This window comes from Lithobates pipiens, unplaced genomic scaffold (genome assembly GCF_037356315.1).
Source record: "Lithobates pipiens isolate NorthernLeopardFrog02 unplaced genomic scaffold, aLitPip1_a1.2 Scaffold_41, whole genome shotgun sequence".
Classification (NCBI taxonomy): domain Eukaryota; kingdom Metazoa; phylum Chordata; class Amphibia; order Anura; family Ranidae; genus Lithobates; species Lithobates pipiens.
In genome coordinates this window covers 4,176,956-4,200,602 of record NW_027507861.1, presented here as the reverse complement: position 1 = coordinate 4,200,602, position 23,647 = coordinate 4,176,956, and the positions used below count along the sequence as shown (strand labels likewise).

General features: G+C 47.4%; 1 protein-coding gene across 1 annotated transcript in view; it reads right to left on the bottom strand.

Moving 5' to 3' along the window:
* The window catches only part of LOC143956794 (uncharacterized), a 79,619-nt gene extending 57,526 nt beyond the window's left edge, over window positions 1-22,093 (bottom strand). Inside the window, exon 1 of the mRNA XM_077466969.1 lies at window positions 20,964-22,093. Coding sequence (XP_077323095.1) covers window positions 20,964-22,093 — 1,130 coding nt within the window. The remainder of the gene's footprint in view (window positions 1-20,963) is intronic.
* Window positions 22,094-23,647: the final 1,554 nt, after the last annotated feature.

The window sequence follows — 23,647 nt, the reverse complement described above, 5'->3', positions numbered from 1 at the left end:
TGACCATGGCCACCCGGAACAAATCCCGTTTGGAATTTAAAGGAGCCAAGATACAAATTTTTAGTGACTTATCCCCTATTACTCTTGCCAAACGTCGCAGATTTCGCCCCGTGACTGCCCATCTACAAAACCATCAGTTTCCATATCGTTGGGGGTTTCCTTTCCGCCTTTCTGCTACTAAAGATGGGATTCAATACTCTATGAGAGATCTTCAGGAGAGTGAAGCTTTCATACGTAACCTGGGCCTACCACCGCTTCCAGACGAAGACCCCATGCCGCTCCCGACGACGCCCAGACCCTCCTCCATTCCTGCTCGGATCTGGACCCCTGCACGCCAGAAGCCGCAGAAATCCTTTTCTACTCCTCAACGTAACCTGCATCCTAGACTCCCTCCCTGATGGAAGCTTCCATGTGTTATGTTTGGCTGATCTTGGCCTCGGCCCCTATCTCACCATGTTTCCTCTTTAACAAGGGATATTTGCAACTTTAGTTACAGGTTCTATTTTCCACTGCCCCTGTTCTTTTTTGGTTGTTGGGACTACAGTGTTTTGCTCTTATTTCCTGTAATTTTTGCGGGAAGGTGGCGGGGTCTCTCCAGATGAGCTGGAACCCCTGATGTGCCTTCTTTGGTTCCATGGCTACGGCTGTGGACTCCTGGGTGGTTTTTACCCCCCAGGCCTTTTTTCTATTAGTAATGTTTTTTTTTCTATTTTCTAGGCCTATTTTTTGGCCTTTTTTTCATCTTTTGTTCAATTTGGATGCACTCTACTACAATTTACAATCACATTGTTGTTATTATATGTCTTCATTTGCCTTTTACTTCTAGGACACGCCACGAGTCCCGATTTCTTCATGGTTGGTATGGTTATGTCCGTTTTTTATGTGTATATTACGGGTATCTTAAGCTTTCTCTGATTTCTATACGATGGCTTTGAGGGTACTTACTTACAATGTTAAGGGCCTGAACTCAATCCATAAGCGCTGGTTGGCTTTGAAGGAGTTCAAGTCCTCCAACGCGGATGTGGTCCTAGTCCAGGAGACTCACTTTCGCCCGGGGGATCTCTTAAATTTGCGGCCAAACATTTTCCGGTCTCTTTTATGGCCTCCGACCCCTCTGGTAAAGCAGGGGTGGCAATACTGATTAGAAAGACATGCCCGCTACGGGTTAAGTCCTCATTTATTGATCCTCAGGGCAGATACATTCTCTTGGACTGTGACTACTTATCTCGTTCTCTTACTATAATCAATGTTTATGCTCCCAACTCGGGCCAGATTCACTTCCTCACTGAGGTCTTGGACAGCATGGGCACCTATGCCCAGCCATTCATGATCCTTGGCGGGGACTTTAATATGGCCATGTCTGCTAGGAAGGATAGGCAGACCCTGTTTTCAGACAATCCCTCTTTAAAAACGGAACGTCAATCTGTTGCGTTTCGCAAGCTCATTAGGTCTCATAACTTTTTAGACACCTGGAGAATTAAACACCCTACACATCGGCAATTCTCCTTTTACTCTCCCCCACACAAGATGTACTCTAGATTGGACTACATCTTTGTTTCAGCGCCTCTCCTAACGTCGGTAGTGGCCTCGGAGTTAAATCCCATAACGTGGTCTGATCACGCATCGGTACAGCTCGACCTCGTCCTCGCTCTCTCTACACCTAAGACCTGCCACTGGAGATTCAACAAGTTCCTCCTCCGCGATCCGGTTACCGAAACTCATCTATCCCACGGGTTAGCCAAATTTTTTCAGCTTAATGAAGGGTCGGTGTGGGACGTGTCCACCCTTTGGGAGGCCCACAAGGCTGTTTTTAGAGGATTATGTATCTCGGCTGGCTCTCGCCTTAAGCGGGACTCGGCAGCGCAGAGACTGGACCTCCTCTCGCAATTGCAAAGAGCTGAAGCTCTGCTTGTGTCCTCCCCATCGGTGCTGCGTCTTCGCACAGTGACCTCTCTCCGCGAACGGTTAAAGTGCTTAGATATGCACAAGTGTTCTAAGGCTCTGCTTTGGACTAAACAGAGGTTCTATGAATTTGCCAACAAGCCTCATAGGATGTTGGTGAACAAGCTTAAGCCCCGTCCATTTCACTCCTATCCTGACCTCCTGCTGCAGCCGGACGGCACTTCGACTTACTGCCCCTTGACGATGTCTAAAGTGTTTGGCACTTTTTACAAAAAAATATATAACTGCCTAGCTTCTGACCCCAATCATGAGTTCTCCCAAGGTAGCTTTGATGTTTTCTGCGCTTCCTTGAAATTACCAGTGTTGTCTTCCCCACAAGTAGACACCTTAAATGCCCCCGTTACATCGGAGGAGCTGGCTGCGGTTGTAAAAGACCTTCCGTCCCATAAATCCCCGGGTCCTGATGGGCTTCCTTATGTTTATTATAAAACTTTTCTCCCGACACTGAGCCCCCATCTGCTTAATCTTTTTACCTCCCTGCAAAGGGGCAATATTCCGCATTCTCAGTTTCTCCACGCACATATCACAGTTATCCCGAAACCGGGTAAATCCCCTACACTGCCAGATAATTACAGACCCATAGCCTTGCTCAACTCCGACTATAAAATCTTCACCAAAATTTTAGCTAATAGGCTTTCCTTATTGATTCCTGCTCTGGTTCATAATGACCAGGTGGGATTTGTACTGGGCAGACGGGCTGGGGATAACACCAGGCGTACCATTGACCTCATAGATCTACTCGATAAAATGTCTCGCCCGGCTATTGTTTTGAGTCTAGACGCACAAAAAGCCTTCGACAGGCTGGGATGGCCCTACATGTTTGCAATGCTTAAGCGCTTTGGCCTTTCTGGTTCTTTCCTATCGGTCCTGCAAGCCCTATACTCGTCTCCCACGTCCCAAGTCCAACTGGCATCTTACAGATCCCCGCTATTCACACATAGCAATGGTACCAGACAGGGATGCCCCCTATCCCCCTTGCTGTTTATATTATGCTTAGAACCCTTGGCTGCAGCTATACGGGCGGATTCAGACATAAGGGGAGTCTCCCTCAGACTGAAAGAATACAAACTGTCTCTTTTTGCGGACGACATTCTCCTCACACTGACGAAACCCCTAACCTCCCTTCCCAAAGTTCACGCTCTTTTAGATTCCTTCGGTAGGCTCTCGGGTTATAAGGTAAATGCGTCTAAAACCGAAGCGCTCCCTATTCATATCCCCCCCGCACTTCAAGCTTCCTTGGAATCCACGTACCCCTACCGATGGTGCCCCGTTTCTCTCAAATATCTTGGCATTAACCTGACCGCCAAGTACGGCTCCCTCTATGAAGCTAACTATATATCCTTAATAGCGGAAAGCATAGTCTACTCAGAAGTTGGTCGTCCTGCCCCCTATCTCTCCTGGGTAGGATTAATGTATTGAAAATGGCCATACTCCCTAAGTTTTTATATCTTTTTGAAACATTACCAGTTACTATCTCCATGCCTCAGCTTAGGAATATTCAGCGAGCCTTTGCTAAATTTATATGGGGGAATAAGAGGCATCGGATTGCCCAAACAGTGGTTTTTGCTCCACGATCTCATGGAGGACTGGGAGCCCCCGATATCGTGAAGTATTACTATGCGTCGCACCTTGTGGCGGCTGTCTCCTGGTCATCATATTTTGCTACCAGTAGATGGTCAGAGCTAGAAATGAGTGTGGTCACCCCGGTCCATCCCTGCTCCATGCTATGGTCTGATCTGACCTCCTCTATGGCTCAGCTTAGGTGTATATGCCTGGGACCGATGCTTTTTACTCTCTCCGTATGGAAACAGTGTCACAAACGGTTCTCTCTCTCTTCTCCATGCTCACCCCTGCTGAATGTCATTTTTAATCCGGATATGCCTGACAGCCTCTCGGTGAAGAATATGTTTCCTTGGTATAGGTCTGGCGTCTTTCAACTCCGCCATCTGGTGCATCCTGTATCTCGCAAATTCCTATCCTTTCCTGAGCTTCAGGACAAATATGGCATTCCTGATCGACTCTCTTTCTCTTACATTCAATTCAAACATTATTTCCACTCTAGATCTTCTGACCTGACTCTGGCCAATCCTAACACTTTTGAAACTTTGTGCTAACAAGGCCCGTGCCAGAAAGGACTTATATCCTCTATTTATAGTGCCCTCCACAATTCAATCTCACCCACCATAGACACACATCTCTACATGAGAAGATGGGCTACAATTTTACCATCCCCCTTAACCATCTCCCAATGGCAGGACATCTGGACCTCTACTTCTAGAGTCTCCAGATGTGTGGAGCAGAGAGAGACGGCCTACAAGATACTAATGTTCTGGTACAAAACCCCTGAAATGTTACATAAATATGATCATTCCGTATCTAAGTTGTGTTGGAGATGCCAACGAGATGAGGGCACCCATTACCATATTTTCTGGAGCTGCCCTTTGATTGTGCCTTTTTGGTCCATGGTCCAATCCCTACTACAATCTGTTTTGGAGGTGGATATCCCATTAGACCCTAAACACTACTTGTTAGGCCTGCCTGTCGCGGCGTTATCTAAACACGCCAAGAAATTGACAGCCTATATTCTTTTAGCTGCTAAGAGAACGATTCCCACTCTTTGGTTGTCCACCTCCCCTCCGTCCCAATCGCAGCTAATCTCTGCTATTGCATATATACGCAGAATGGAACATATGACTGCGTTGGTGCAAGATACTCTACCCAAGTTTTCTAAAATATGGGACAAGTGGGACATTTCCACGGTTAACCCTGAGACTATACCTTAACTCTTTTGACTATTTACTCTAGGGAATGGTTTTCTCAGGTTTGGCCTTGGGATTTATACTCCACAACCCCTCCCACACTGATATATATATTCTTTGGTTTTTCTATGTATCTTTACTGGTGGACTCGTGGTGTGTCCTTTTTCTTTTTACTTTTTGATGTGCTGTATTGAAATGTTCACAGTCTATTTCCCGCCTGAGGCGGTTTTCTTTGATGATGTTACATTATCAATCTTGACTATCTGTATCAATGTGTACGAATTCACCTGTTGTACGAAAATCTTTTTTCTTCAATAAAAATACATTTAAAAAAAAAAAAAAAAATGTCCAATTCTGTATAGCCCCTTATCCGTCCATCATTTAAAGGCTTCTATATTTTCCCCCGGGGGAAAATCCCCATTATGAAAAATGTGTGTTAGCGGTTTCAGTGGGGAGATCAACGAGTCCCGTTTGAATAGGTTGGAGCTCAGTGCCATGGAATGCGAAAGGGTGGGAGCCAGAATCGCAGGTCTGCGTTTGGGGTTGCAACCCATCAGGAAATCTATTGTGTGGTGGGGAATAGATTGCCGTTCCATCAATAACCAGTCCGGTTTTACAGAACCAGAGAAAGCCATTGATATCTGGGCCAGTTGTGCCGCTTGATAATAACCCCACAAATTGGGAAGACCCAACCCCCCTTGAGATTTCAATCGGTAGAGTGTGGCTGAGGAGCACCTATAACCTTTCTTCCCCCTGACAAACCTCACGATGTCCGTTTGTATTTTGTTCAGGAATGTTTTGGGGACCGAAATTGGGAGTGAACGGAACAAGTATAATAATCGTGGTAGAAGTGTCATTTTCACCGCATTAATCCTACCCAGCCAGGAGATGCCACAACCGGACCAACGAACTAAATCCGCTCTACATTTTTGCGCCATGTAAGGATAGTTAGCTTGGAATAATGTGTGTATATCTGAAGTGAGTTTGATTCCTAAGTATGGAAGCTGGGATTGCGCCCATGAGATGGTAAAATTATTCGAAAGTTGTGATAGCTTATCTGTGGAGAGCGTAACATTCAGAGCTAAAGATTTCTCCATATTGACCCGAAGTCCCGAAATCTTACTAAAATCCAATAAAGTCCGGTTAATTATGGGCATGGAGGTCAGGAGCGAAGTGACAAAAAGAAGGAGGTCGTCCGCATAAAGGGCGCATTTATGTTCGCAGGACCCGCACATGACCCCCCTAATGTCGGGGTTAGAACGTAAGGCAATGGCTAAAGTTTCTGTGGCTATGGCAAAAAGAAGCGGAGACAGTGGGCACCCCTGTCTTGTCCCCCTACCAATACCGAACGTGTTAGAATATCTGCCCAACAGACGCACCTGAGCCGAAGGATTAGAATAAAGTGCCGATATGAGATTAAGAAAGTATTTTCCGCACCCCCATCTCACCAGAATATCCGTAAGGTATGACCAATCAATAGAGTCAAAGGCCTTATGAAGGTCAATGGACAGCAGAAACCCCTGTTGCGGGGAACCCCCGTCCCATTGTGCCTTTAGGAGTGAAATAATATCAACTGTGCGCCTAATCTGGTCTGGTCCTTGTCTCCCAGGGATGAACCCCACCTGATCTTTGTGTATATACCGAGAGATAAAGCACGAAAGTCTGTTCGCCAATATTTTCGTCATTATCTTAATGTCATTATTGATAAGCGATATAGGCCTAAAATTGCCCACCTCGCTGGCATCTTTACCGGGTTTTGGAATCACCGAGATAAATGCTGAGTTCATGTCCGGAAGCATGGCGGTACCATCCTTGAGAGAGTTAAACATTTTCACCAGATAAGGGACCAGAGAAGGGCCAAACTTCTTATAATAACCATTGGAGAATCCGTCCGGAAAGCGTTTTGATAGTGTCAAGGACTTCTGCTTGAGTGAACGGATCCTCCATAAGATCCCTGTGTTCCTCTGAGAGCGTGGGCAATGGGAGAGCATTCAGGAGCATCTCTCGAGCACCCTTGGAGGGAATAGGCCCCTGTTTGTACAAGTCCGAGTAAAACCTCAAAAAAGTGTCCATGACTTTAACAGGATTCTGAGAGAGGTCCCCTGAGTGAACCCTGATTTTAGGAAAAGACTGAGAGCGTGGCTTGGGGGTCAGTTTTACTGCTAAACGTGAGCCCACCCTGTCTTTTTGTGCATAGAATTTAGCCCCCGTCCAAGTGAGATGTTGAGCAGCCGCTGTAGTTAAAGACATATTCAGTCGGGCCTTGACCTCATCTAGTTTGGCTAATGAATCTGCCGTAGGGCGCTGTTTGTGTGCTTTAGCTATTGAACGGAACTCCTCCGTGAGTTTGAGAGTGTCAGCCCGGTGTTGTGCTTTGAGATTAGAAGACAACTGTATCAATTTGCCTCTCATTACAGTTTTATGTGCAGCCCACAAAGTAACCGGTGTTACCTCCCCGGTATCATTCAGCTCAAAGTATTCTCGAATAGCAGCCTCCAAAGCTATGTGCAGGATCGCTCAAAATGGATTCCCGGAGACGCCAACATGGACGGCTCCCGTAACCCATAGGTCTCCTGGATACTACAACCACCATGGAGTGATCCGACAAGGACGAGTCCAAGATCTTTGCATGTACTAACAAAGCGACCGTCTGGGGTTTCGTAAAAATGTGATCTATTCTGGCATAGGTGTGGTGTGGCGCCGAAAAATGTGTATAATCCTTTGCCCGAGGATTCATCTCTCGCCAGGAGTCAATCAGACCTCCTGAGTGGAGCATGCGGGCAATGCTAACGCTCTGTTTCGACGGATGCTTGGGTTTTGACCCACCAGATCCCGATTTATCCAGAGAAAAGTCAAATGCTACATTCGAGTCACCTCCAATAAACACCGTGCCCTGAAGGCGGTTCTGTAGCTTCCTCAGCATGGATGCAAAGAAGGAGCTTTGGCCCTTGTTGGGTGCATAATAGGAAACAAAAGTGTAGCATTCCCCATCTATGTGTCCCGAAACCAGAATATATCGGCCCTGGGGGTCCTGAACAATCTCAGGTTGAGAGAGGTTTATATGTTTGGAGAAACACACTGCCACACCTCTAGTCTTGTTCTCCGCGGAAGCTAAAAAGAACTGAGGATAGTGCTGATGTAAAAATGTGGGTTTGAAAGAGGAAGGGAAGTGTGTCTCCTGTAGTAAGAGAATATCCGCGTGTATGGAGCGGTAATGCTCTAGTAGCTTCCTACGTTTGAGTGGGGAGTTAAGGCCTTGAGTGTTGTGTGAGACAAGTTTAAGGGTGGGCGCTTTAGCAGGTGTGTCAGACATGGACCAGAGGGGGGAGACCTACGCAATTGATCAAGAACTCACCACTCCCATGAGGAGGGCCACACTGTTGTCGAATCCAGAGCCACCAATAGTTCCCATAAACGTCCAGGAGTGCAGGCTGGATGTCGTAGCTAGAGTCGCGTTGTCTGCAATATACATGTGGAAAAAGAAGAAGGAAAGAGATGAACAAGTAGAGGGACAAACAATCATAGGGAGAAAGGATAGCAGCATGAGGAGAACCATGTTGCAATACCATTGTGTTGTCAGATAAATACATACAGGGGACCCCCGTCCCCCTCCACCCCCCTGAGTGGTCGGAACCCCTCCAACCAACTCTCATCCGTGAATGGACGGGGTAACCCTAGACAAGGTTACCCCGTAAGTGGCTCAGAAGCTTAGAAAGTGCCTCTGAACCAGGGGGAGCGCACTAAATCCACCACCGCCCCGCCACCTTTAACTATAGAAACTGTTGAGCCGCCACGGGCTCATATCAAAATGCTAACAAAGCGCCCATCATGAACTGTAACAGGGGAACAGCAATCCTATACCTATGGCAAAGGGAATAACCCCCATATCTTGCTCTAGTCCCACCATCCCCCCCCCCCCAAATAGGGATGGTGGAGGAATGGCCATACCCTTATCAAACCATTACCTAGAACCCGTATAAGACTTTTGCAAACAAAATTTGAAAATAAGCAGATCCCTTAAAGCATCCCCTGCGGCCGCAGATGGGAGACTTAATATTAACCCCGACAAGACAATCACATGTCAGGCCCTTCCGATGTGAGAAAAGTCCGCTGTACCGACTGCTCGAGTCCTGAATAGCAAGGTCTGAGACCTTAACCTGAATATAAAAAAGGTTAACCTGGACCAAGGTCAAAATACAAAAAAACAAAAAACCCCCCTAAAAAGATATGTGGCAAAAAGAAAACAAAAAACAAGACAAAATAGGGGGGGGGGGGAAGGCCCTAATACACATTTCAAAATATGGGAGGACTTCCCACCCGTTACCCTCTATAAAGAGGAGGGGACCAAGAGAGCCCCGAAGGACCCCTGTGTCCCGTGCCACAATCAGGGGATCCCCAAAAAAGAGAAAGTTCATCCCCATAAGGGGAAACTGGAATAGTCTCAAGGTGGCAGATTTTCTTTTGATCGTTTGGAGCTTTGTGTCAACCAGATCTGCTGCAGCGGGCTCGCTGGGGATGGTCTCTTGGTTGACGCTGGGGTACCCCTGTTGGAGTGTTCCGTTGTGGGTTCCAATTGTAGCAGACCTAGTCGAGTCAAAAGTTTTTCGCCTTCCTGGAACGAGGAGAATCCAAAGCTTTTGTTCTTGTAAGAAAAATTCAGCCTCAAAGGAAACGACCATCTGTAAGCGATTTCCTTGTCCAACAAAACTTGTAGCAAGGGTTTAAACGATCGTCTCTTCTGTATAGTGTATGGGGAGAGGTCAGCAAATAGTTGGATCTTGTGACCCTGAAACGAGAGATTTTCCGCATATCTGGATTTTCGCATGACCTCCTCCTTCACTGAGTAATAGTGTGGTTTGACGATAATGTCCCTGGGTAAACCGTCAGAACGGGGGGCCTGGAGAGCCCTATGTGCTCTATCCAATTCCAAATGGCGATCCGGGATGTCTGGGATCAAATTCTTTATGAGAGATCTCACTACCTTGTGTACCTCTTTTTCAGATTCTGGGATCCCCCGTACCCTGAAATTGTATCTTCTCGACCTGTTTTCGAGGTCATCGATTTTTGCAAACGCGGTCTCTAGTTGGTCCTGAACCTCTTCCAATCTAGCCGAATTCTGATTGATCCGGGATACTGCCTGGTCAGTTTTCCATTCCACAGTGTCCAGTCTCAGACCTATTTGCTGCAGATCTGCATGTATAGAGGTAGTGATCTGATTTGCCTGAATAGCTAGGCTTTTGGAAAGCATGTGTGAGAAAGCAGTCATCATGGAAGGAAAGTCTGTGGGGGAGGGAAATCTTCCTGTGCCTCACTGACTGTCAGCAGCAGGCCTGTCTGTGGATCCCTCATAGGTGTAGAGGGATATCCTGCACTCAATCCACCCAGCAGAGACTCAGTGGAAGAGGGAGAATTAACTGATTGTAAAGGGGCACAGTCTGTACCTTGAAAAGGCAGCCGCTCTTGGTCCTGGTCAGCTATGGATGCTTCCTGGGACGCTGTGACTGGGAGGCCTCGTGTAGCCGCCGCCATCTTGGCATAACTGACAGGGCCATTTTCGGCTTTCATACGGCCGGACAAATCCTTTCTGGCGCTCGGGGACGCCATCCGCGGGATCCCTGAGTGTTCCCCCACTCTAATCCGCTGTCCGGTACAATGTTAGTGCACTCTGGAAGCTCTGGTGGTTAATGCAGGGCTGCGGTGGAGCGGAGCTCTAGATGCCGGCGGCCATCTTGGGAGGCTCCGCGCATGCGCTCCTATGTGCAAGTATTTTATATGTGTATTACACCACTATATACTGCACACCAAATAGTACACCTATACCAGTCCTTAAAAGGACCTTTGTGGACCTAATAGTAGCTAGCTAGTGAATTGCAGACTGTCCCTGCTCCAAAAACCAAACTGTCCCTACACTGAGAAACGACAGCTGCAGAATCGGTCAGCACTGCAGTGCACTATAATATGCTTTCTATATTTGAAAGAAAGTATATTATAAGTGTATTACAACCCTATATACTGTACACCTATACCAGTCCTTAAAAGGACTTTTGTGGACCTAATAGTAATAGCTGGTGATTAGACTGACTGTCCCTGCTGCACACAGCTTCCTTTCCCTACACTGACAAAAGACAGAATGTAAAATGGCCGCCAGATCAGGTCTATTTAAAAGGTAGGGGGTATGTCCATGTGGTGCAATGTCTCAATTGGCTGTCCTGTACCCCATGATGGATGTGTCATGGGTCAAATTTCTTCACAATGTAAACGAATATGGCCGCCGCGAACAGCGCCAGAAGTCCGCCATTTTGGCGAATCGCGAACGAGCAAAGTTCACAACAACCCGACCGCCGGGCGAACCGCAAGGCCATCTCTAATGACATATACTAAATTTGGGGAGCAATAAATCTAAATAGGACCAGCTGACGCTGTCAACTCAGGTACAATATTTAAAGGAATATTTCACTTTTAATTTTTCACTTTAAGCATCATTAAAATCAGTGCTCCCGAAAAAAAACGTTCCTTTCCATTGATACATGTCCCCAAACCCTTTTTAGGACAATAACTTGCCTATTAGCCTTTAAAATTCACACTTTTTATTTCTCACATTCGAGTCCCATAGACTTTAACGGTGTTTGAATGTTTGCGCTAACTTTCGGTCCGTTTGCATGTTCTAGATGCGAACCGAACTGGTGGGGGGTGGGTGGTGTTTGGCCTATCCCTAGTATCTAAATTTCCTATCAAATGTACCAGTTGCCGACCACCTGAAGTACATATACTGCAGGTGGGTGACAGCTACAAACTAAGTGACCCTGTTTCACTTAGCACATGTGTACTGGTGTGCCCGCCTGGCATGTGCATTGCACCACTACAGTGACCGCTGTTTCCACAAGACGCAACATATTTCAGCTGCCAGTAACCATTCACTTTATCACTGTGTCAAAAAAAGCTGTTATGAATGAATTCCATTGCTAACAGCTGTAAATCCTGTAGTGATGCTGCGATTGTCCTACAGCTATCACATGGTACCTGGGCCAGTCACAGCACCCTGTACCATGTGATAGCTGTGAGACAATCACAGCACACAATAGTTATGAACATAACACATTTTTAACAGTGCAAAACATTGTTGTTACAGTGATCACTGTAACAGCAAACCAAAGTGTCAAAAATGTAAATCCTCTATCAACCCCCCCAAGAGTAGTACAGTTCCACTGAACTAATCTGATGAAAGAATGTGAAAAAAATGTTTACAATTAAAAAAAAAAAATGTAATATATTTTTTTAACATACGGTCACCAGTCAGTGTTCCTAATCCCTGCCACATCAGTGATATGATGGCGCTATATGTACTGCACTGGTGACAAAAAAAAAAAAAAAAATACTATTTAATTTCTTAAATTTTCCCCAAAAATGATGATGAAAAATTACAACTTTAAAAAAACTTGCCATGCTTCTTATTTAATACCTCAGACTGTGTACTTTCCAATAAGGGTTAATTTAGGGGGTATTTATACTGTCCTGGTATTTTGTGGCCCCAAGAAATTAGGCCATTTGGGATGAGCCGAACGACCCCCCCCCCCCCCCCTCCGTTCGGTTCAGAACAGGCATAAAAATGTGTGCAAACACCGCTAAAGTCTACGGGACTCGAATGTGAAAAGTCAAAAGTGTTAATTTTAAAGGCTTATATGCAAGTTATTGCCATAAAATGTGTTTGGGGGGGCGTGTCCGGAAGCCGATCCGAATGGCAGCTTAGCCGCCTAGCTCTCCCGCCAGCCATCGCATCCTAGCACCTACGGGGACCATCCGCCGCCATCCGATGGGTAGATCCGGGGCTACCCGCTCCTCAACCACCAGGGGATCCTCCGCCGCCCCTCCGGGCCCCGCAACGGACCTCCGTACTTTTTTTGCCCACAGAGCTCCCGGACAGCGGCCTTCCCAAGATGGCGCTGGCCGCGGCCTCCGCGTCCTCCCGAGCATCATCTCCGGCCCACAGCCAGCCGCACAGCCACCAATCCGGCCACACAGGGGACCGATCACCCCAGGAGATGACCACGACCCGTGATGCCTTCGGTGCGGCGAGTGAGCCCCGGCCGCACAGCGGGCTGCCCAGCTAGGCCTGAGGCCTCCCGTGCCGCCCCCCCTCCACCAGAGCACCGGGACACTCTCCCTTCACTGCCAGGCCCGCAGCCTGTGCGGGGAGACCGGCATCCACCTTGCCTGGAGCACCACCCCCCTCTCCACGCAGCCTTAGACTGGGCAACAGACCGAGGGGATCTCAGTGGGGAGGATCTAAGCAGGGAGGCAATGGGACTGGACCCGGATAGTTCACGGGGGGATTCCCCTCCTCCACCTGATACGCAGTGCACTGAAGCACTCCCCAGGCTGCTCCGGGCGACGTAGGACCCCTTTCTCCCAGCCACATCCTTGAGATCACCCTCCTCCCTGGACAGTGTGGACTTTCCTGCCCTGCCCCCCCCTGGGGAGCCGATGTTTTGGTCATACTGGGGGCCGGGGGGGTGGGAAGACCCCACCAGGATCTTGGCGTCCGTCACCACCGCCTAAGGCCCAAAAACTGAACCCATCGTGGGCCTCCAGCCCCTTGCAACCCCGGGGTGGACCCCCGACCTCCTCTGCGCACTCGGTGGCCCATACAAGACTGTCTTCGCAGGTGGAGGGGGGTCGGAGCCGACTATCCCCTCCGGCCCCCACAGCCACACGGCGGGATTGTGGGACTTACCCAATGGGCCTGATTCCCCCACATATGTTGACGGGCCTGAGGGTCTTGGTCCTCTGCCATCCCGCTTACACCCAGCCCGGGGCAATCCTGGGGAACCATGTCCCCCACCTCTCCACCCACAGTGGCAACAATACTTGCAAGCGATACCCACTAAAGAGGACTTTAAGCAATTGATCGAAGATGTTAAATCCACATGCAGATCGGAAATACAAATGCTCCACTCCAGCCTTAAACACCTGGTGGAACAGGTGGAAATGGGCGAGGAGGAGATTCAGGAGACCAAGATAGCGATCCACAGGACCCAAATTCAAGGGGCCGATCATCGAATGTTATTGAGAGACATGCAACGCCACGTGGAGGATTTGGATAATAGGGGGCGCAGGCATAACATCAGGGTGCGAGGGATCCCGGAGGCAGATGGCCCGGAGGATGTACAGATTATTCTGCAGGAAGTGTTTAACAACCTCCTAGGGGAACCCACCACCAAGTTTATCGGAATGGACCGAGCCCACAGGGCTCTGCGCCCCAAGAATACTAACTCCGCCCCCAGAGACATTATCTGTAGAATTAACTCATTCCACCTTAAAGAGGACATCATGCGGCAGGCCCGCCTGGCCCGGATGGTGACCTTTCGAGACACTCCAGTACAACTTTTCCCGGACCTCTCCTGGATTACGTTACAAAAACACAGACTCCTTCAGCCGCTTCTTCGCACCCTGCAGGAGGCCAACATTCCCTATCGCTGGGGTTTCCCGTTCAGTCTCACAGCCAAGCATCAAGGCAAGTCGGCCTCTCTGCGCTACCCAGAAGATCTACACAACTTCTGCGAGGAGTTGGGAGTCCGTCCGCCCCAGCTGCCAGACTGGGACCTCGTGGCTACCCCGCCTGCACTCCCCACACTGTGGCAGAAGGTCCCTCCTCGGCAACGACCCAGAAAGCGGGAGGCGCCCAAAAAGTCGACCCCGACCAGGACATGGCTGATGCATCCAGCCTTGCTATTTTGTCCCTTTCCTTTCTTACTTGTTGCTCCCCTCCGCCCTTGAGGCCATAGGGAGAAATTTTAATTTTCCTCTTGAAATAGCCGGTGGACTGGCACCTGGACGCTACGCTGCTACTGGTCCCCATTGATTCCCCTCCCCCCCCCCTGGTGCCTTCGCATTGACTTCCTGCTGTTAAGCTGGCATATGGGAGACCCAAGAGAGTGGGTTCTTTTCCGTTCTCACACCACCCCATTCTCCCCGGGTATGCTGGCGGTGTACCCGGGGCCTTAGGTTCTTCATTTTGTTTACTGTTGGAAATTTTTTTTTTCCTTTTTGGTTCTCCTTAACCCAAGCTCACTTGTTCCTTTTGCAATCCCGAATGTGGAGAACTGGACTCCCATGTGGCTGTCCGATCCGACCCTCGGGCTCGGGGTCTGGCGGCCCCCTGGGAATCTGTGTAGACCTGAGTGATTTGCCCACTCATGGTCCAGTTATGTTGTGCATTTTGCTGTGTTACAAATGTGTGCTCGATATTTGTTTTCTTACTTGCTGCTCTAACCTTTTTCTTTTTTCTCTTCCTACCCTCCCCCCCTCTTCCTCCTCCCTCTGTCACCACGTTCCAGTCTGTAGGTTCTGGGGACGTAGCTATTGGATCCTCCCACCAGGGCATGCACCCTCCTGGCTCCTGGCGGTCATCACTGGACGTCGCTGTTGGGTAAGACATCATCTACTTCCCCTCCCCCCATGACTTGACTGATGGCTAAGATTTTATCCCTGAATGTCCATGGCCTCAATTCCAACAGGAAACGGCATCTGGCACTAAGGGAATTTAGGCAGTCGGTAGCTGACATTATCCTCGTCCAGGAGACGCATTTCGATAAGGGGGGTTCCTTGGCCTTCGCCTCCAGATACTTCCCACTAGCTTATTTATCCTCGGGGTCTCATAAGAGAGCGGGGGTGGCTATCCTGATTCGACACAGAGCTCCATTTACGTACCTTGATCACTACAGCGATCCCCGGGGGGGTTTCCTGATACTTAAGGGTACGTGGCAGTCTCAACCGATAACACTATGCGCCCTATATGCCCCGAATGTCCATCAGCACACTTTTGTCTCCAGAGTCCTGTCACGCTTATTTAAAACTGACCACAATTATCTGGTGGTGAGCGGAGATTTTAATCTGGCTCACTCGAATGCTGCAGACCGCCTGGCGGCGACACCCCGGCCGCCTTCGGCCGAAGCCCTCAGGGATTCAAAGCTCTTTCGTCAAATTACCCGACGTTATGCACTCTTCGACGCCTGGAGGGCTCTCCATCCGGTGGACCGGCAGTACACGTACTACTCGGCCCCCCACCGGATGCACTCTCGCATCGACAATTTTTTTATTAACAATGCTACATTGAGAGTGGCCAGTAGTGCCCTCATCCTACCGATTTCATGGTCGGACCACGCTCCGATCCTACTAACCCTGGACCTGGGTTCCCCGGTGGTCAGGCCCTACAATTGGAAAATGAACACCTTCCTCCTACAACACCTTCCCTCCCAATCAGAACTAGTTTCGACCCTGACCCACTACTTTACCGAAAACGCCACTCCGGATGTTACTCTACCCACCCTATGGGAAGCCCACAAAGCGCCGCACATGAGTAGACTCTTCAATGCCTTCTTACAGACCACCCCCGTCCCCCCGGATATGCAATGTTCCTTCCTGAGCCTGATCCCCAAGCCAGATAAGGACCCTATCCTGTGTGCCAACTATAGGCCCATAGCGCTCCTGAATACAGATTTGAAATTTTTTACTAAATTACTGTCGCTGCGACTTAATATGGTCCTCCCCTCCTTTATCCACAAAGATCAAGTGGGTTTTGTCCCTCTCCACCAGGCCAGAGACAACACCAGGAAGGTGATAGACTTGGTCGACGTGGCGAGCAGGGAGGGCTTGCCGTCCTTGTTTTTGAGTCTGGATGCAGAAAAAACCTTTGACAGACTGGGGTGGCCCTTCATGTTCGCCACGCTGACCCACATAGGGATAGGGGGACCGTTCTTGCGGGCCATACGACACCTTTATTCCAACCCGTCCTCTCAAGTCAAAACCCCCTTCGCCACCTCTTCAACCTTCTCTGTCTCCAACGGCACGCGCCAGGGATGTCCCTTGTCACCATTGCTATTTGCTCTCTGTGTAGGACCCCTGGCGGCGTCCATTAGACAGAACCAGGCGATCAGGGGCATACCGGTTAAAGATAAGGAATTTAAGATCTCGCTGTTTGCAGATGACATTATTCTAACCCTTACCCAGCCCAGGATCTCCCTGCCCAACTTACACATGGAACTGGACTGCTACAGCGCCCTATCAGGATACAAAATCAATGCCTCGAAGTCGGAGGCCCTTCCAGTTAATATCCCGACCCTGGAGGTAGATCACCTACGATCCACCTTCCCTTATAATTGGAAGTCCACAACCCTAAGGTACCTGTGGGTAAACATCACCCCAACCTTCACCTCCCTGTATCAGGCGAATTTCCCCCCAGTGTATGGAACTATTAGGCAGCTACTCTCGCAATGGCGGAAGCACCACATTTCCCTCTTCGGTAGGATAGCCTCGGTGAAAATGACAATTCTCCCGAAGCTCCTTTACCTCTTCCAGACCCTCCCTGTCCCCATACCTTATTCACACTTGAAAAGATTACAAGCAGATCTGCTTAAATATACATGGAACTACAAGCGCCACAGAATACCTCGCTCAGTAATGACAGCTTCACGCTCAGATGGGGGTCTGGCGTTCCCTGACCTCGTTAAGTATTATCAGGTGGCTCAGCTCCGTGCGGTTGCCTCCTGTTTTACCCAGAGATCGTATAACCAATGGACAGAGATCGAAAAGCTTTGGCTGGCTCCGATCCATCCCAACAGTATGCTCTGGAGTGCGGCGACATTGATCCCCCAGGCCCGCCTATTGGGAACTATGTCCCAGCTGCAATGTCTCTGGCGTAAGCTCTCTAAGCGGTATGACCTCTCCTCGGATAAGTCGCTCCTGACATCTTTTATATGCAATCCCAAGGTGCCGGATAGCTTAACCCACCCCATGTCAGACCCCTGGTCTTCTCGGAACCTTTTCCACCTGGGGACCCTGGTGGACCCAAGATCACGGAGATTGCTGCCCTACGCCGATCTCCAGTCCAAATTCGACCACCCTCGTCAGGGATTTTACAGTTACTTGCAAATACGGCACTTTGCCCAGACCATATCCTCCGACCTACGCTTCTCTCCGCCATCCTCATTTGAAAACGTAATTTTAGCGGGTACGGCCCAAAGGGGAATGATCTCGGATATCTATAAAATAATTAACGCACTCCCTGTGGCCTCTCAAGGCAAACATGCCTACATGCTCAAATGGGAAGAAGCGCTGGGTGAAGAAATCAAGGAGGAACAGTGGCGGGTGATATGGTCGCAGGCCTCCAAACGTTCTGTATGCGCGCTTTACAGAGAGAATGCGTATAAAATAATTTTTTTGGAATATGACCCCGGACGTTCTCCACGCCATCTACCCCTCTACATCTGACAGATGTTGGCGATGCCTAGAGCACAAGGGCACCCTCTTCCACATTTTTTGGCAATGCCCCCGTATAGTCCCTTTTTGGACAGAGGTTCAGCGACTTTTGACTGGCATACTAGACCAACAGGTGGCCCTGACCCCCAAAACCTTTTTGCTGGGTATTCCTTTTCCTAAACTGATGAAATCCCAAAAGAAACTATCTCGACACATCCTGACGGCCGTGCGATGTCTTGTGGCCCTCCATTGGAAGCAGACACAGCCCCCTATCCCTGGTGCTCTTCACGCTAGGATCAGGAATGTGGAGCTAATGGAAAAGATGACCGCCAGGATACAGGACCGGTTGGAAGCGCATGATGTGGTGTGGGGTCCCTGGAATCTCTGGGAAAGTCGCCCATGATCGGGCGCATGGAACACTTGAGGTGACTATCAATCCTTACCTTTTCCCCCCTACCCCCCTCTAGTCCCCTCTTTTCTCTCTCCTGGCTTCTCCCTCTCTTTTCTCTGGTTTCCTTTTTCCCTTTCTTTCTTTTCTCTTCTTGTTTTTTATTCTCTCTCCTGAGAGTAATTTGTTAAAGGTTCACACGTGCAGATAGTACCATAAGATGATACCTCCTACTTCCGCATGGGCTCTTACGATGGTAGTAGAGACCTGAGGATATATAGGCTGAATATCAGTGAGGGCCCTAATGACCGCGATTGAGCCCCCTCGGACTGGTCCGTACCTACTCCAGGGGGTCATACTCAATGGGTCGATATGCATGGACTAATTGCCACTTTTCTTTTTTGTGTTACTCTAAATGCTGCAGTATACAGTATGACGTATATCGCATTGTATTAAAAGAATAAAGAAAAAAGTTATTTGAAAAAAGAAAAAGAAAAGTGTTTGGGGACCCGAGTTCTGCCCCCAGGGGACTTGTATGAATGCATTTTTTTTTAAAAACAGCCATTTTTTCAGGAGCAGTGAATTTAATAATGCTTAAAGTGAAACAATAAAAATTAAAAATGTCATGTCTGGGGGTCCCCTTAGTCTGCCAGTAAAAGTAGTGCATCTTTCCCGTGTTTATAACAATACCACAGCAAAATTACATTTCTAAAAGAAAAAAAATGTAATTCAAAACTGCTCTCAGCTGTAATGTATTATTAGGTCCCGGCAATATAGATAGAAATCATTGAAAAAAGTGGAAACATTTCAATATATTTTTTTTTTTAAATGGTGTGGGGGTCCCCCTCCTCAAAATCCATACCAGATTTTATGTCACGTGACATCAGAGGGGACGGGGGTCACCCGTTTACTCCACCCTCATCTATATAACAGCTGTGATCGTGAAAAGGCTGCAGTCAGCGGGAGCCTTCCACCGAGGCGCTGTGATTGAAGATGAATGGACATCGCTGGACACTTTTTTCAATATTTATTTTAATAAAGGAATTATCCAAAACTGTTTACTGTCATTTTTATTTTTTTGACACTTTTTTGGTGAATTGGTATGGGTACAATGTACTTGATACCCATACACATAGGGGTGGTTGGGATCTGGGAGTCCTTGTTAAAGGGGGCTTCCAGATTCTGATAAGCCCCCCGCCTTCAGACCCAACCACAAGGAAAGGGTTGTGGGGATGAGGCCCTTGTCCCCATCAACATGGGGACAAGGTGATTTGGGGGGGACCTCAAAGCACCCTCCCCATTTTAAAGGCATATGGCGCTCTCTCACCCCCCCCCCCCCCTTTTCCTGCGGCCTGCCAGATTGCCTGCTCAGATAAGGGTCTGGTATGGATTTTAGGGGGGACCCCCACAACATTTTTTTTTAATTTGGCACAGGGTTCCCCTTAATATGCATACCAGACCTGAATGGCCGGGTGATGGACTGAGGGGGGTACTCTAGCCATTTTTTTAAAATGATTTTTATGTATATTGCCAGGATCCGACAATACATTACTGCGGCAAGCAGTTCTAAATTACATTTTTTCCTTTAGAAATTTAATTTTGCAGCTCAGCTCTCAGTCATTACATTATGTACGGCCGCTATGTAAGCAGCCTTACATAGTGTGGGGAGTGGACTCAGCCCTTGGCCAAAGGCACCCTGCCTTTGGCCAATCATCGCTCTCACAGCAGAGCACGCTGTAATTGGCCAAAGCATGCAGGTTAGGTGCATCTGACTGCGATCTTGCAGTGCATTGATGGTCTTGCCGTTCATTATGGGGTGTTCCACAGGCGCTCAAATTTCCAGCGAAAGCCCCGTAATGTTTTAAATTTGGCGAACGAGCAAAGACCTGATGTTCGAGTCCAACGTCTTCCCTATAGGCCATCAGAAATCAGGATTGATCAATTTTCCAATATACAGTATATACATCATTGTAGACGCAACAACTTTCACACAAACCAATCAATATGCATTTATTGTTAATTTTTTTTAACTATGACATGTAGCAGAATACATTTTGGCAAAAATTTAAGAAGACTTTTTTGTTATTGGATGTGTTTTATAGCTGGAAGTAGAAAATAGTGGGTTTTTTTTTCAAAATTTTCTGTTTTTTTCATTTATATAATAAAAAAAATAAGAAGCACTGTGCCAAATGGCAAAAAGAAAATGGCCTGGTCATAAAGGATGTAAAACCTTCTGGAGCTAAAGTAGTTAAAGCCCTATCAGTCCCGAAAATCTGATGATTCGTACATTTGGGTAGTCTAGAAATGCTAAAAAAATGTAATGTGCAGAACTGAGACATTGCTAAAAATTAAACGCTCTGTGACTCGAGGGGTTTAGGGAGAGAAAAGCCCCCCGGGACTAAAAATCAATAACGACAGATTGGGCAAAATCAATAATGACATACGTGGTGCATAGTTACACTTAACATCACGCAATGTTCCCAGGGTCAAAAAGTGTTCACAAATAAAGTCTACCAAAAAAAAAAAAAAAAGAAGGAGGGAAGAAGGATCTGCTACCCATTTAATAACTTCTTCCAGAGTTTCCTCACTGCAGCTGAAGCTTATGAGTCCTCTGGTGTTTGATTAGCATGGAATTAACCATAAAGGCTTTGTCACATTCAGAACACTGATATGGCTTCTCACCAGTGTGGACCCTCTGGTGTGTGATAAGGCTTGACTTCTGTGTAAAAGCTTTATCACATTCAGAACATTGATATAGTTTCTCTCCAGTGTGAGTCACCTGGTGTTTGATAAGGCCTGACGTCTGTGTAAAAGCTTTGTCACATTCAGAACACTGATATGGCTTCTCTCCGGTGTGAATTTTCTGATGTCTGTTAAGCCCTTTCTTGTCTGTATAAGCTTTGTCACATTCAGAACACTCATAGGGCTTCTCTCCAGTGTGAACCATCTGGTGCCCGATAAGGTCTCTCTTCTCTGTGAAAGCTTTTTTACATTCAGAACACTCATACCGCTTCTTTCCCGTGTGAATCGTCTGGTGACTGATGAGGTGTGACTTTGTTTTAACATATTTGCCACATTCAGAACACTGATATGGCTTCTCTCCAGTGTGAATCCTCTGGTGTATGATAAGCTCTTTCTTTGTTGTAAAAGCTTTGCCACATTCAGAACACTGATGTGGCTTCTCTCCAGTGTGAATCTTCTGGTGTGTGATAAGATTTGACTTAGATGCAAATGCTTTGTCACATTCAGAACACTGATGTGGCTTCTCTCCAGTGTGAATCTTCTGGTGTGTGATAAGATTTGACTTAGATGCAAATGCTTTGTCACATTCAGAACACTGATGTGGCTTCTCTCCAGTGTGAATCTTCTGGTGTGTGATAAGATTTGACTTAGATGCAAATGCTTTGTCACATTCAGAACACTGATATGGCTTCTCTTCAGTGTGAACCATCTGGTGTGTGATAAGATTTGACTTAAATGTAAAAGCTTTGTCACATTCAGAACACTGGTAGGGCTTCACTCCAGTGTGAATCCTCTTGTGTGCGATAAGATTACTCTGGTATGTAAAAGTTTTATCACATTCAGAACACTGAAAAGATTTCTGTCCATTGTGACCACTCTGGTGTATGATAAGCGCTTTCTTGGTTGAAAATGTTTTTTCACATTGAGAACATTGATACGGCTTCTCTCCAGTGTGAACTTTCTGGTGTGTCATACATTTTGCCTCCATTGTAAAACCTTTTTTTATATTCCAAACAAGAAATATCTTCTGAAATGACTCCTCTTATGTATCTATGGGTTGCACTTTACTGTTAAGCCGTTGTCACTTCCAGAACACTGAAATGACTTCTCTCCTGTTGTCCTCTGAGGCTGGATCAATGTTGAAGAGAATTCAAAATGCTTACATTTAGAACACTGATATGGCTTGAATCCTGGTTTAATCCTCCAGTGAATTGCAAAAAAAAAAAACTGTCACTTAAGGCACTCATATGGCTCATTTCTCATCTGACTTAGTCATATTTTTTTTTTAAGACAAACATGACCAAAAACTTGTTTCATCAATCCACCTATACAAAAAAATAAAATAAAATAAAAAGGTCAGAATTCTTTATAAATGATTAAATAAAGTTGCTTTTTGAGGCACAGAGAGAGAGAAGCACAGAGACACAGAGAGAGAAGCACAGAGAGAGAGAGACACAGAGAGTGCCTCCGGGACAGGAAACACGTCAACCCAATCAAATAAAAGGTATGGTCCTCCAGGCCCTCCTCAGTTTTACTCCAAGAACCGCCGGAAGGCTCTGAAAGACATAACACACTAACAATCACGTTAGTAACATCCTCACCCCTTAGTCCAACTTAAACAACTTTGGGTGGGAAACCAGGCTGTCCTGAATGACTGCTAGAAAAAGAGAGTTACCGGTAAGTCTAACTCCGGTTTTCTCATATCGTCTTCCAGGACAGCCTCTGAGATGATAAGCAAGGAGCTCATCTTATCAGGGCGGGACCACTGCCTGGAGGACCTTTCATCCAAAAGTCTGCTCTTTATCAGACCATAAATCCAGACAGTAATGTCTTGCAAACGTAGAGTAGCTGGACCACGTTGCTGCCTTGCAGATCTCCTCCGGAGAGGGACCAGCCCTCTCTGCCCATGACGCAGAAACTGCCCTGGTAGAGTGTGCCTTAACTAAGGGAGCCTGCTTCCCCTCTAATTCATAGGCTTTAATTATCACCATTCGTATCCACCTGGCGATAGACGACTTGGACGCCTTGCAGCCCTTGCGGGCGCCCGAAAAATTAACAAAAAGTGAGTCTGACTTCCTGAAGACCCTAGTGGCTTCTAAAAAAATTAATAGACTTCTTCTGACATCTAACAAACTTAAAGATCTCGCCTCATCTCCGCCTGAGGCTGAGAAAAATGTTGGTAAAATAATATCCTGTGTCCTATGAAAAGTGCACATAACCTTAGGGAGAAAACTAGGGTCAGACTTAAGCACTACCCTGTCCTCTAAAATTAACAAAAATGGCTCTCTGACCGAGAGCGCCTGCAGATCACTGACCCTTCTAGCTGACGTGATCGTTATAAAAAAAAACTGTTTTTAGTACCACCCACTTAAGTGACGCTTTCTCCAAGGGTTCAAATGGATCCCGGGTCAAAGCCCTAAGGACCAAGGACAAATCCCAAGTAGGACAAGTCTTCATCTTCACAGTCCTGGATCTAGCCAGAGCTTTGAAGAAGTTTCTGATGAAAGGATTCTGCTGGAGAGAGGACTGAAGAAAAACACTT